The sequence below is a fragment of the Osmerus mordax genome, chromosome 21, assembly GCF_038355195.1.
Source record: "Osmerus mordax isolate fOsmMor3 chromosome 21, fOsmMor3.pri, whole genome shotgun sequence".
Lineage (NCBI taxonomy): Eukaryota > Metazoa > Chordata > Actinopteri > Osmeriformes > Osmeridae > Osmerus > Osmerus mordax.
In genome coordinates this window covers 6,564,758-6,579,612 of record NC_090070.1, presented here as the reverse complement: position 1 = coordinate 6,579,612, position 14,855 = coordinate 6,564,758, and the positions used below count along the sequence as shown (strand labels likewise).

Sequence of the window (14,855 nt, the reverse complement as noted above, 5' to 3'; positions counted from 1 at the left end):
TGGTTGTGTCACATCATTTGAAACAAGTGAAATCAATTTTGAGTGGTTGTGTTTAGTCAATGGCATGTTTTCTCTATTTGTATTTGATTGTCGCCATTTGTGTTTACCAGTATGGATGACATGTGCAAAAGTGCAGAATGTGTTTTGAGAATGAGAATGTGTTTAGAGTTTTGCTGAAAAGTCTAAGTGAGATCTGCAAATTGTGTTTTACCATGTGAAATGGTTTAAGGTATTGATAACAGACTGCACAATTAGCTACATGAGTTCAGGCAACCGAGAACTTTGTTCAGCCAATGGGTTTTAGTGTTTTAGCAATTGAGAAAAACTGTAACAGCATAACCATGGAACCGGATGTTGTTCCCCAAGCTCCATTTTTACCTCCACACCAGTAGATGTCGACAGCTCGGTCTCAGAGTTTCATACTGACAGACTCAGAGCTCAGCTGATACGGAACCGGAGGCAGCGTGCAATGTTCGTTCAAGATAATCGGTCTGCCAAGATGTTCCGAGTAATTGTACGGGCTGACGTGGGAGCTATCTGGATCTTGTTCGGCATGTTTTGCTGCCAACTTAGTATCGTTTCGGCAGATGACATCGTGGTAGCATGCGGTGGATTTGTGAAATCCGATGTTGAAATCAACTACTCCCTGATCGAGGTGAGACTGCAGTAACGAGACGGCCTAGCCAGAGCTAGCCGCCGGATGGGGGTGCTCCTGGACTGACAGTTTGAATTAAATACAATAGCCTGCTAGCTAACATAGTAAAGCAAAGTCATTCAATAGCCAGTTTCACAGCACGATCATTTCACGATTCCCGAATGCACCGCTACTCTACTGACTGTTCGGGCATAGTAACTGTATGACCAAATGTGTTGTATATTTATCATTTTGACCCGTGTAGTGCTAGCCACTTTACCATTTTAGATACGCCAGACAAGATCGCAAACAAAATGTACAAACAGAGACTATGTATTTTTGTTCGATTTCAATGTAGCTACATTTAGATTTATAAAGCAAGGAATAGTTTCCATTTAAACATCCTTGCTGCATGGCTGCCCACCCTAAACCCCTCAGTGCTGACGAGGTAGCTAGGGGGGACCTTTCACAGTTAAAGCTAATAGGATTAGCTAGCTAGCATTAGCTCTAACTTGTCAAATAATCTAAGGCTACACATGGCCTCCCTCCTACTAAGAGCTAAATGACAGCTGGTGTTGGTGCATCGCAGATAGCTTAACATCAAGTGCATGTGGGTTCGGTTATTAACACGCTCTCTTTCTCTCTAGATAAAACTGTACACTAAGCAAGGGTCCTTAAAATACCAGACAGACTGCGCACCCTTCAATGGCTACTTCATGATCCCTCTCTACGACAAGGTAAAATCACGAGAAACAAAGTTTATTGCTGAAAACGACTTCCTGGTTAGTCATTGATGGTTGCTAATGGTTGACTCCTATCTGTTTGCAGGGGGATTTTGTACTGAAGATTGAGCCTCCTCTTGGGTGGAGCTTTGGTAAGAGGATCACTACCATCACCAGTGTTATCACATTCATACTATAATCATTCCAGAAGAATGGATTGGCATTGGGGGGCCTTATGCATCATTATGCATCGTTACCAGTATTTCATGTGCGTGTTGTGTCCATAGAGCCCACCAGTGTTGACCTCCATGTGGATGGGGTTAATGACATCTGCACCAAGGAACAGGACATCAACTTTGTCTTCACCGGTTTCTCTGTGTCAGGAACGGTGCGAGACAATCATTTGCGAAACACACTTTTTTTTGTTGTTGTACGTTTTATACGTGTAAATTCTGTCCATGGCTTTTTAATGTGTGTGTGTGTGTGTGTGCTCTCGTGTGTCCTAGGTTTTGAGTAAAGGGCATCTCCTGGGCCCGGCTGGAGTGGAGGTCAGACTTAGCAGGGAAGGAACCGAGGAGAAACAGACTGTTCTCACACAGGCTGGTGGAAAGTAAGTGAACCGGTCACTTGTGTCCAGACCAGTGTTGTTGGAGAAGTGACCTTGTAGCTAACTCGTACAATGAAATGATGGTGCATGGTTGTAGACTTTTAGAATGACCTTTCAAACTATGTTTTTTTTCCCTCTTTTTTTTCATGCAGGTATTCCTTCTTCAAAGTACTTCCTGGAAATTATGACATCACCGCATCCCATCCTTCCTGGACTCTGGAGCAGGTTAGCGTTTCCGTTTTTGCTTTTCATCCGAAGCGACGTCCCAAATTTAGCGACCTCCCACTGCCCCAACGGATCGCGCAGACCGCTTAACCTTCTCCTCCGCAGAGCGCCACGTCCGTGCGCGTGTCCAATGCCAATGCCCCGGCCGTAGAGCCCCTAGTGGTGGGAGGGTACGACGTGGCAGGGGAGGTGCGAAGCGACGGGGAGCCGATGAAGGAAGTCACCTTCCTCCTGTACTCGGCCAGCGTGAAGAAAGAGGTAGATACTTCCCCCCCCCCCCCATCCATCCATCCATCCGTCTTTCTTGTTATTATTGTTATTATAATTTTCGTCTTACCTGAGGTATTTCCTTCATTTGAACAAATTAAGCCATTTTAAATCAATTTAAAGCCGAAGGTCAGAGTTCTTGACTCGAGGATGTAGAGGTTGTAGATCACGGAATATGTATGTGAGGGTAGGCATGAGTATTTGGGACTCACCCCCTCTGTCCCTCCTTCCAGGATATCAGCAGCTGTAGCACAACCCCGGTTGAGGGGGCTGAGTCCGGGGACGACTCCCTGGTTTACCTCTGCAGCGCCCTGTCCCAGGATGATGGCACCTTCACCTTCCCCTCCCTGGCCAGCGGGGAATACAGCGTGGTAAGTCGTCCCAAGATGGCGGCCGCCATTTTCATGCTGGATGATAAAGAAAAAAGACAATGTGTTTGAGCGGATGGCTTCCAAAAGGCATAAATACCACCTCTTAGTCTCATTGTAACTATTATGTGTTATTTTCTAAGGCCCAATGCTTGCCACATATCTCAGAAATGAGTGGATATGTTTTGTTTTGATATGTATTCCTTTAGAAGGCCCTTGTGTTGAGAACTAAGATAAGTTATCTTGTCTCTTTGTCTCAGGTGCCCTTCTACAGAGGAGAGAGAATCACTTTTGACGTGGCTCCCTCGCGCATGGACTTCCGAGTGGAGCACAACAGCTTGAAATTGGAGGTGAGTGGCCACTGCTTCCTGACCTAGGTGTTTCAAAGCTAAGTTTCTTTGTTGCATCTGGCTTACATGGAAGGACTACGTAAACAAAATTATGTAATTGGAGGTAATGGGTTACAGTGGCTTTGTTTCATTTTTCGTTTCCCTTTGCCTCTCAGCCCATCTTTAAAGTGATGGGCTTCTCCGTGACCGGTCGGGTTCTCAACAGCCAAGACGGGGAGGGGGTACCTGACGTCACGGTAACCCTCAACAACCAGATCAGAGGTAACCGTGGCAACGCGAAACACGTTTTCCAGCTTTCCGCAAGGTCAAACCCGTGCTTGTTTTCTGAGCGTGCGTCCGTTTTGCATTCTCTCGCTGTCTCTCTCTCACTCATGTGCTTTCTTTCTTTCTTTTTTATCTCTCTTTCTTTTCCCTCCCTCTCTTTTTCCTGTGTCTAAGTTATGACAAAGGAGGATGGTTCTTTCCGTCTGGAGAACATGACCGCCGGCACCTACACCATCCGCACCCAAAAGGAGCTCATGTTCTTTGAGCCAATCACAGTCAAGATAGCACCCAACACGCCCCAGCTGCCCGACATCATCACCGCTGGGTGAGCCAATCATCTCCATGGAATATTTAGTCAAGTGTTATTAATTCTGTAACAATGCTAACACAGTTCGATGCTACGGTATTGACTTTGTGCACCCTTTTGGAAAGTTACTTCACATTAACACGGACATAGAGGTAGTACAATAGATATTTGTTGTTGGGAAATGGATCTACGTGAACGAAGTCCTCTTTTTAAGGAAAGATACGTGACTTGAAAGAAAAGATTCACAACTCGATTTGATCACGCCCGTTCCAGGTTCAGCGTGTGCGGCCAGATCGCAGTGAGCCGCCTGCCTGAGGGCTTGAAACAGCTGGGCCGCTACAGGGTGACCCTTGCCCCCCTGGGGCAGGACCAGACCGCCGGACGCACCGCCGACTCCGACCAGCAGGGGGGCTTCTGCTTCCAGGCCAAACCCGGGGATTACAGCGTCCAGGTACAGGAAGGCCAGGCACACGCGCACACACGTCCTGTTTTGAAAAGGCAGTCGTGCCGTTCCCATTGTAAAGGGATTCCTGTCTCCTTGCATTGGGCTGGGGGTGGGTGTATCCAACTGTGTAGTTCAGAAGGAGGCCTATCTACTTGCATTGGCCCTATATTTGAGCATGTGTTTTAAGTGTCTGTGTCTGTCAGTGGTTTGTTTCTGCTTGACCTTTTCTCCCTACCCCCCCAGGTCAGCCTCCCCGAATCGGAGGTGAAGGCCGGCCTGGCCCTGAGGCCCCAGTCCCTGGAAGTGTCGCTGGTGGACAGGCCCCTCTCCGACCTGCTCTTCACCCAGTTCATGGCCTCCGTCTCGGGCAAGGTCTACTGTCTGGGTGAGGCGGCTCTCCTGGAGCTAGCTTAGGACCCACTCTGATAGGTCTCTCATGCGTGTACACCAGTGTGAACCCAGCATGGAGCTTTAGACGACTAAATGAAGGATGATTTAAAATGACTTTTTTTTTCCGTACACCATTCATTTAAATACTCATTTGAATACATGATTTAATACATGAGTATTTTGCATACTACACAAAGTACCACAAGGTTGTAAACTCCACAGCGCATGATGTTTTCCAGTTAGCAGGACAGCTTAATCAGCACCGTGCCTATTATCTTTCCGTGACGTTGACCTTGCGACCTCCTCTCCCCCCCAGCGTCATGCGAGGACCTGTCGGTGACCCTGCAGCCCGTGAGCCGCCAGGGCGAGAGGAGGAGCGTGCCCCTGTCCGGGACCGGCGAGACCCTGAGCTTCTCCTTCGACGATGTCATGCCCGGCAAATACAAAGGTTGAGAGAGAGAGAGAGAGATAGAGAGACATTGACTCCTTTGTGACTCAACGTGGAAGTGTTTTTAACCTGTTACTCTTGCAACAGCTTAACTGCCGTATGAATATGTATCTGTACAGCGGCTCCCTTAAAACAATTCCTACGTTTACTTGTGTATAATATATATTAGTGAGTCTTAATATTTTACATAGTATGAAACACCTTTTCATTACATTTACATTTAGTCATTTAGCAGACTCTCTTATCTAGAGCGGCTTACAGTAAGTACAGGGACATTTCCTCTGAGGCAAGTAGGGTGAAGTGCCTTGCCCAAGGACTCAACGTCATTTGGCACAGCCGAGAATCGTCAACCTTCTGATCACTAGCCCAATTCCCTAACCGCTCAGCCACCTGACTCCCTACTCTCTTTTCATATCCTTTTTTAATTTTAATTTTTGCTAGATAAAAAAACCCCTGCAAAAGCTGAAAAAAAGGGGTCACTTTGTGATAACCAGAAATCCCCCCCCCTCCCCCTGTGGTCTCTCCAGTGAGTATCTCCCATGAGGAGTGGTGCTGGAAGCACAAGTCGGTGGAGGTGGAGGTGCTGGACGGAGACGTGCTGGGGGTGGAGTTCAGACAGATCGGCTACATACTGCGCTGCTCCCTGTCCCACGCCATCACCCTGGTCAGTCGCGTGTCTGTGCTCGCGTGTGTCCGTGTGAATGTCCGTTTCTGTGTTTTGTGTGTTTGTGTGAACGCCCTCGCAAAACTAGCACACGTTCCTAATTCTGACTCTCGTTCATGAGCTGTCGGCATCTCCCAGTTTAAGACGGTCTCTCTCTCACAACAGCCGTCCTTCCTCCCGGTCTAAACCAGTCTCTCTCCTGACAGGAGTTCTTCCAAGATGGCACCACGCCGGAGAATGTCGGAGTCTACAACCTCTCTAAGGGAGTCAACCGCTTCTGCCTCTCTAAGCCCGGTAAATTCATATCTCTGTTCTTCTTATTCCCTGTTTTACTCATTCTTTTCCTCCCCACTCACACTCACTCCACTCTTCTTTCCCCTAGCAAATATTCCTCTATTTTATCTTCAGTTTGCATCTCTTCTCCGCCCCATGAAATCTAAACAAAGAATGCAGCATATATACGCGTGTATATATACGTTAACCTCAATAATGCGCTTGCTTAACATTCACCTCCACTCCGGGTTGCCAGGTGTGTACAAAGTCACCCCCCGCTCCTGCCACCAGTTCGAACAGGACTACTACACCTACGACACGTAAGTGCTCGTTTGACCTACTATTGTGACTGCAGAGGTTGAACAGGAAGTTTGACTGTCTACTATCAAGTTTGAAGCTCTGCCATAATCTGTGTCCGTGTCATGTGTCCCACCCAGGTCGGCCCCTAGTATCCTGACCTTGACGGCGGTCCGACACCACATGACTGGCCTCATCACCACCGACAAGATCCTGGACGTCACCATCACCATCAAGTATGAAAACTTGCCTTTCCGAAGCCTCTTGGCTTTTTCCATTCGATTTATTTAGACTTAGTCCTCATGGAGACCAAAAATATCAACAATGCATTATGAGGTTGAGGTGATAAGAGGTTCCCGAAGGAATAAATGAACTGAAATGTTCTTTCAAGTCAGGAATAAAATAAAACAACCTTGGGCAAGTGCCCCTGACTCCTATTTAGTTCTAGCCCTGCCCAGTTTTCCCACAGACATTTCTCACACACCCGTGAAGCACTCTTAGGATCGTGCCAGGCTAGTGTTCATACCCAAGAAACAAGCTCGTAGCTCAATCGTTAACGAACCATCGCAAAAATCACTAGATTCGATCGTCAACCTCCCATTATCGTTACACCCCCCCCCACCTCTCCCTCCACCTTACCTCTTCCTCCTCCTCCATCAAACCCCCCCCCCCCCCCCCCCCCCCTCCGGCAGGTCGTCCATCGAGAGCGAGCCTGCGCTGGTGCTGGGGCCCCTGAGGAGCCAGGAGGAGCAGAGGCTGGACCAGCAGCTGCAGGAGATCGAGCTGCGGCGCCAGGAGAGGGAGCGGCGGGCCGCCGAGGAGGAGGGCAGCCCCCCCGTCCAGGAGAGGGCCGACGAGCTGGTCGGACCTTTCCACTACGAGTTCTCCTACTGGGCCAGGTAAGGACTAACTGTGTGGGATTGAATCTTGAGTTTGGGGCACAACTGCTCAGACTAGTTTTTTCATTTAGAGAATTTTTTTTTGAAACTATTATTACGAACTGTTTGCGTTAGTGGAATGTTTAACATTCCAAAACGGACATTTTCACGATTTGAATGTTCTGCCTTTGAGTTTGCAAAGTGCAGCTCAATGGAATGAGAATGTTCTCCGAAACCAATTTACGGGAAGAACTGCAAACAGACACAGGCTTGTTGTGCTTGACGTGTTTACTGTTCGTGTTGACCGTTTCGTCCGTCTTGTCTGGCGTGTTCTCAGGGCCGGGGAGAAGATCACAGTCACTCCCTCCTCCAAGGAGCTGCTGTTCTACCCACCGGAGGTCGAGGCCACCATCACTGGAGGTAAGAGTGTGTGTGATTCTAATGGTCTTTTTTCTGTCCTTTTTAGGTGCTTACATTGTTTTTCCAGTGCTTATTCTCTGTGCGTGTGTATGTATGTATATCTGACCATGCTCCTCCTCCAGAGGCATGTCCAGGCCGCGTGGTGGACATTGCGGGCCGGGCCGGCCTCTTCCTGGTGGGCGGCGTGTCTCCGGAGCTCCAGGGGGTGGAGATCTCCATCACCGAGAGGGGGGCCGCCGCACCCCTCATCACCGTGGCTACCAACGAGAACGGGGCCTACAGGTGAGCGAGAAGGACGTTCGTCAAGGTCAATTCCTACCTGCAGCACAAGGCATTAGTTGCTTGCCGTGCATGCTTGTGTTGTTAAAAATGTTCAGCACTTAGCGTTGTTTCCTTAGCCAGTACGTTTTTTTGACATTTTTATTTAGTCAAATATCCCCTCTTTTTCTCTCCCTTGTTCGCCCTCCCTCCAGTGTGGGCCCCCTGCACAGTGACCGCCTGTACGACATCAGCGCCAGCAAGGAAGGCTTTGTCCTCAGCCCTGTGGAGGGAACCCAGGGAGACTTCAAGGCCTTCGCTCTGGCCGGGGTCACCTTCAAGGTGACGCACAAACGATCGCTTTGCGCGCGGCCTCATTATAGTCTGCAAGATTATGTTTTGCCTTGGGGGCATCCCGGTGGCTCCGTGTGTGACGAGAGCTAAGGCCTGACCGCTAGAGGCCCGGGATTGATTCAAGCCCGGGCCATTTTGTGCCCTCTCTGTCCCCTCCCTGCCTTTTCTGTCTCCCTCCAACTGTCAATATCAAACCAAAGCACAAAATGTTTTGCCTCAAACCACAGAATGAGAGTTGGAGAAAGAGTGGATTCTTTGTTTTTTTCGAAACGTGCCTCTCTTTGACTCCCTCAGATCAGGTCCGAGGACGACGTGCCTCTCTCAGGCGTCCTCCTGTCCCTGAGCGGGGGCCAGTTCCGCTCCAACCTGCTGACCCAGGACACGGGACTCCTCTCCTTCAACAACCTGGTGAGCTCCCCCCCCCGCTTGATAGCCCGCAGTCTGCGCTTCCATTCTACACAAACACGTCCTTCCTTCCTTTTTGAGAAAAAGGTTTCGTAAGACTTTTGTGAGAACCTCACGGGTGTGTTGGAACCGCTCGGATCCATTCTTCCCTCAGGTGGTGTTTACCGATCTGACGGTTAGGTCTGTCTGACATGGGAGGGACGGGGGGAGCGGGAGAGAGATGAAACGAGAAAGGCAGGAAGAAGGATTGCGACTTTAGAGCATTTTGTTCAGGATCTTGACCTTTCGACAACATCACAAATAAGAACCCTGCGCATCCTTTTTAAGAGTTAAGAAGGGAATCTCAGGAGATGCAAGCATCTTCAAAAAAAAAAGTACAAACGTAAAAACAAAAAGTAGAGTACCGTGGCATTATTTTCAACAAAGGATGACCTTTTTTTCCTTTTACTCTGCTGCATGTTTCGTTTCGTGCCAGAATACAAAATGTGACTTGCCCGCTGGTTATTTTCTTTAATCCCAAATAAGCACGGTGATAATCATGGCTTGTAAGACACCCTGTTGGTAAAGAGCTTTAGTGTGGTAGAACAGAGCAATTAACCTTTTGGCTATGATTTAATGGTTTGAAAGATAGATTCATGGATGAATGGATTCGTGGACGGTTAGATCCATACATGAATGAGGAAATTGCTTTATCACTTTCCTCTCCTCCCCTCTTCCCCAGAGTCCAGGCCAGTACTACTTCAAGCCCATGATGAAGGAGTTCCGCTTCGAACCCGCCTCCCAGATGATCACTGTGGAGGAAGGAGAGAACCTGAGCATTAACATCACCGGCTTCAAGACTGCTTACAGGTGAGTCCGCTGCCTGGAACTCAAAATATACGGGGCCACCATAAACAAGCAACACAAAATAAAGAAAAAATAAAGTCCCAGCACGGTCGGGTCATTTAATTTCCTGCTATCCCGAGTCCCAAAATGGCTGCCTTTGTAACCGGACATCTTGTTGTGCCTCTTGTTTTTGCCTTTTCGTGTCGTGTCTGCAGCTGCTACGGTGCGGTGCTGTCTCTGAGCGGCGACGCCGAGCGTGACGTGGCCGTGGAGGCGGTGGGCCAGGGCGAGTGCAGCCTGTACAGCGAGGACACGGTCACCGATGAGGAGGGACGCTTCCGTCTGAGGGGCCTCCTGGTGAGTGCTGGGGGACAGCCTAGCGTGCAGGCCCCGGTGCTGGGGTGAATCTGGGTAGTGACTGAAGTGTGTACTCCTAACAGCTACTTAGCTCTCATTGTATTGGTCAATTCAGTGATTGTTTAAACGATGGTATGCTTAGTTCCTACTTTTAAACTATACAAAAACCAGTTTTTTATATAACGGGCATATTTAGCGCCATGCACATCATGTATCTGTGTGAATTTGGATCCAATTGTATTCTATTAAAGAGCATCTATACATTTCTGAACTTTGAATCACAGAAAATCTATTTTCACGAGTAGGTTTCAAAACGTATTGTCATCTTATTGCTAATGTTGCCTTTACCCCACAGCCCGGCTGCAAGTACCTGATCCAGTTGAGAGCTGAGGGCAATGACCACATTGAGCGAGCCCTGCCTCAGCACAGATCCATAGAGGTTAGGAGGGGATTATGTTACATTGTTAGCGCTAGCATTAGCATATGTAGCATTAGCATGTATTAGCATGCCATTTGTGGAAAGAATTCACAATCAGTTCAGACCTCGAATAGTACACCTTGCCTCTTTAACATGTTGATTTCTTTGAGGTTCTGTACAAGCCTGAGCTATTTGGTTGCTTATATAGCAATCACTGTGCTATTCTTTATGTTCTTTTGCACCAGTAAACAACGCAAAAAGGATTTGATGTGATTAGTAATACTAGTATTTTGAAATGCAGTAAGCCCCTGTGCATGACTGACTGCATGTGTAAAACCTTTAATCTTTGGGGTATGGGATACCATTTAATTTCATGTTATTATCATAGCATGTGACCTATGTACTTGCATACCTTGATACTGATTTTGTTCCCTCTTTCTTTTTTGTATGTTTTATTTTTCCTTTTTCTCTCGTGTGTGTGTGTGCGCAGGTTGGAAGCAATGACATTGAAGGTGTCAACATTATTGCCTTCAGGCAGATCAATCAGTTTGACTTGAGTGGGAATGTAATCACCTCATCAGAACACCTGCCCACTCTCTCTGTAAGACACAAACCCACACAAATTATATTTTTACCTTCCAATTATAAATCAGAAATGGCAATGCTAAGTTAAGTCACATCCTAGTCGTTAATAATCCTCATGAAAAGAAAAAAATTCACTTCACGAAATTGCACATGAAATCTTCTTTATGGATTTGGATGCCGACAGGTTTGATGGACGGTATTTGCCCTTTGCAGGTGAAACTGTACAAGAGTGACAACCTGGACAACCCCATCAACAGTGTGTCTCTTGGCCAGTCCTTGTTCTTCCACTTCCCTCCCCTTGAAAGAGATGGAGAGGTACGTTCACAGCTGGCTCTGCCAACAATAAAAGGAACTTGTGCGGTGCCCATTGGCGGTGCACACTAGTGCAGTGCATCTTGGGGGTGAATCCTAGTGCCATGTCTGTTAGTGACTCACGAGCTCTATGGCTCCATCCACCGGTTATCAGTCAATTTTCTTTCTCCAAAATGAGCACCTATATCGCAACCGCTTATCCAGTGACTAATGCAGTGACAACCATACAGTGACCAATTCTGGAAAGAATCCAGCTATAGACACACACAACACAACCAGACAGAGACTCCTGCCTTTTCTAGTTAGATATTCAACCGAGGACCCAAATATTTGGGGGGAATTACACCAAAGCTATACGTTTAAAAATATAGATCATTTTTCCACCTTTTACAATATTTCTCTGATTAGTCTGATTGGGTCTCTTTTTGTGCGTCTCTCTCTCTCTCCCCAGACTTACATCCTGATGCTCTACTCCACACTGTCTCGTTCCCAGTTTGACTTCAGCCTTCCCCAGGTCTCCTTCACGTCCTCAGGCTACCACAAGCATGTCACCCTCACCTTCAACCCCAATGTAAGACACCTGTTCGGCAGGCAGTTGTGTGTTGGCGCCAGGTTTTATGCAGTCTTCAAATGTTTGATGCAAGCAGAAAGTGCTTCTGGTCGTGCAAGTTGGGTTTCGAGCCATGCTAAAATGAATGTTAAATGAATGTTAAATGAAGAAACGAAAATGGAAAAGTTCCATTTCCATCGGTCAACACACCTGGAAACCCAGTATATAAAGGTCTAGTGCCAAAGTACAAACACATACTTAGTTCTTCTTCTTTTACAAATATTTGATAACGATGTGCACATATCCATGATGGTATTCAATGCTTACCATCAGTTTGCCAAACCAGATATCTTGAGTTTATTGACGTGAGCTCCCTGTCTGTCCCCCTACAGCGTAAAGTGCCTGACCAGGACATTGCCCAAGGCTCCTACATCGCCTTGCCCCTCACCCTGCTGCTCCTCCTGGCTGCCTACAACCACGAGAAGGTACTACCTCAGCGCTCTGCACCCCACCCCACCCTTTCCACTCCAAGCACTCTGCTTGTGAAACAGTAATGCAGTGAACCATTTAACAGATTGGATTTATTTATTTTTTGGGGGGGGGGGGCGAATTTGCTGCCACACGTACGCATAACCCAGCTAGATAGAGGTAGACACATTGAGGACACCAAGTCCTAGACTTGTTTCAATTAGGTGTCCCTGCTAACTACCTTGCGTTTTTCACAGTGAATTATTGTTTTATTTTTCACAATAAACATTTTTCCGTGTCCAGTGCAGGTTACCATTTGATTGCAAATGATGCTACGAGATTTCAAATGAATGTGCCCCCCCCCATCGCCTCTCCTCCCCTCCTCTCCCCCCCAGGTGATACCCCTGCTCCTGCAGCTGGTGAACCGTCTCCAGGGCGTCCGCGGCCTGTCCCAGTCGGGCGGAGACAACGCCGCCATGGACGAGGCCAAACGCCAGGCCAAGAGACAGAAAGCCAGGCGCACATAGGATAGAACCCACTAGAAGGGCGTGAGGCTCAAATCCCACACTCGCACCCCTAACAGCGTACACTACTTTTGATCTTGAATTCTGTGGGGATAAAGCTGAGAAGTAGTGTACTTTTGAAGGCGTACGAGGCTGTAGTGTGGTTTGAGACCCGAGCCGCGCCTTGGGGAACAGACGGAACAGTACCCTCGCCCCCAACAAGCCCTTGCATCAGCCAATAAGACCATCATTGCGCGAAAAGGAGTCCATTCATTGGCTGTTGCGGTACGCTCAACGGAAAACTTGCTGGCGTTTGCGTCAGCTCTGGGACTCCGATCACTTTCAAGAACATTCATAGCTTTTGTGGGATTGTCCATACTGTTAATGAATTTGAGCCGTTTTTGTAATTTGTTAACATTTTGATTCTTATTTTATTATTTTGGTCAGTAGGGCAACTGAGCACCATATATTAGGTATATATAACACTGTCACTTACAGAAACTTGATTAGCAATTTGTAACATTGTAACATCCCAAAATGCCATGGCTTTGGATCCAAACGCAGCCAAATTGTCAGATTCGCCAACAAGCCATTTTTTTTTTTTTGAAAGATTTTCCTCCACTTGTTAAAGCTGTGTAAAATATTTGTAGTCTTACCAGTTGTGAATGGTTATAATGGTTGTGTTTGTGATGGAGTTTTATAGAGGCTGGGGTTGCCTAAAAATAAGAGTTTCTGTGATGAGGTTTAGGTTTGTCTGCTCAGGGAGGGTGGGGGTGGGGAAGGGAAGGGTTTGAAATCATGTGGTTTATCAAAGAAATCGATGAACGCTAGAATTTTGGTAGGGAAAGCTAAGGTGGCTTGTTAACTTTTCTAGTTGATTAATTTATTAACATGATCATGTATATGTCTGAGTTGATGTGAGTGATTGAACTGTTTCTTTTACAAGCGTTTTTGTTTTTTTGAGAAAGTATTTGTCAGATTCAAAGTCTAAGAATTATGGGAGCCATAGCTTGTGTGTCTAAGATATGGCATGATTGATATTCGACTATCACTTATCCTACCATGTTTGAACTGACATGGCTGATTGAAGATAAAAAAAAAAAAAAAAGATAATTATGTGGGCGATAATTACTGAAGCAAATGAATTGGGTTGCTCTGCTCTACCCCTCGATAATGTGAAGCACTGTGAAAGATGTAAGGCTCTGGTTTTTTGTACGTGTGATTCATCTGTTCGGTTCACTTACGGCCAATTTTTAATAGAAAGTTGGAAGAAAAAGCCCACGGCTATTTACCAAGTCGAAAGATAAGCCAATTAGGCTATGGTCGGGAAAAGGAAATTGGATGGGGGGGAGGGAGGTTGAGAGGGCTGTAATTGTCATTGGTCAAAATCTGTGATCTTTTGCGACGATGAATATAGTCTGACTGAAAGGAATTCCTTGACTTCATCTTTGGGGGGCAGTGTTGGGTTGGAAAAAAACATTTGTTTCAGAGTAAACCCTAGACAACTGAAGCCTTGGTTTAGGTCCTCCAGTGAGCAAGCGAGTTGTGAAAAGGAGTTTCTGGATGCCCTTGTGTGTGATTTAGGACACCCAACTGTACTGGACAGAGGAGTTTTGTACGACATTCCCAATATTCCTCTATGTCATATAGACTTACTTAATCTCAAAGACCCATTTCAGTCATTTATTATGGAACACAGAGATTCCAAAACCCACAAGCTTTTTCAGTTGAGTTTTTTCACTTTCTCTGCATATTCTTATCACAGCTACCAGTGTTGAAGATTTATAACCCCAAAAAGTCACTATTCCCACTCCTTTCCTCCCTCTATGTTTCCCACTACCTTATCGCACTCTCCAGGATGGTAGCATTAGCTCGTGCACCATACACTCTCCACCGCAACCGACCTACTGATAGTCACCGAGTCTAGGTTTTCAGCCAGGGAGAATGATAGCCATGTCTGAGAGCATTCTCTCTCATTTCGGTTGGCACCATCCTGACCCGCAGCGGTAGTTCGCCCGCTGGAAACCCGTAATTCAACTCTGAAACACAGCCAATTAGACGGTAGGAGCCACTAGGCTCCCGGTTTAGTGTCGGTGCAGACATGAAGCACCCCGGAGAGTGCAAATGAAAACATTGGTGGCAGCGGCGGGAGACGTCACCTCGGCCTTTCCCTCCATGGTAACGTATTATGGGATGACTTGACATGTCTAGTGTGACACACCAAAACTTGAAAACATTTCATACGTTTCCGTTTAATGGAC

General features: G+C 47.0%; 1 protein-coding gene across 1 annotated transcript; it reads left to right on the top strand.

Annotated features, from left to right (window-relative positions):
* The first annotated feature begins 469 nt into the window (after positions 1-469).
* On the top strand, positions 470-14,026 carry nomo (nodal modulator). The gene is made up of 31 exons (XM_067259335.1): positions 470-655; positions 1,282-1,371; positions 1,463-1,508; positions 1,644-1,744; positions 1,863-1,966; positions 2,116-2,188; positions 2,294-2,446; positions 2,689-2,826; positions 3,084-3,173; positions 3,329-3,434; positions 3,612-3,762; positions 4,018-4,195; positions 4,433-4,574; positions 4,896-5,027; positions 5,555-5,691; positions 5,898-5,985; positions 6,221-6,284; positions 6,402-6,497; positions 6,954-7,160; positions 7,477-7,559; positions 7,682-7,841; positions 8,033-8,159; positions 8,466-8,579; positions 9,298-9,425; positions 9,617-9,758; positions 10,114-10,197; positions 10,667-10,777; positions 10,975-11,076; positions 11,525-11,644; positions 12,016-12,108; positions 12,487-14,026. The coding sequence occupies exons 1-31, from the start codon at positions 470-472 to the stop codon at positions 12,616-12,618; spliced, it is 3,678 nt and encodes a 1,225-aa protein (XP_067115436.1). The 3' UTR covers positions 12,619-14,026.
* The last annotated feature ends 829 nt before the right edge of the window (positions 14,027-14,855 follow it).

What these genes read in the sequence shown, in the direction of transcription:
- nomo (XM_067259335.1), top strand. Translation starts at nt 470, where the DNA reads ATGTTCGTTCAAGATAATCGGTCTGCCAAGATGTTCCGAGTAATTGTA. An exon ending in GACGTCACCATCACCATCAA is followed by an intron (nt 6,498 to 6,953) that starts GTATGAAAACTT and finishes CCCCTCCGGCAG; the next exon opens with GTCGTCCATCGAGAGCGAGC. An exon ending in TCCTCTCCTTCAACAACCTG is followed by an intron (nt 8,580 to 9,297) that starts GTGAGCTCCCCC and finishes CCTCTTCCCCAG; the next exon opens with AGTCCAGGCCAGTACTACTT.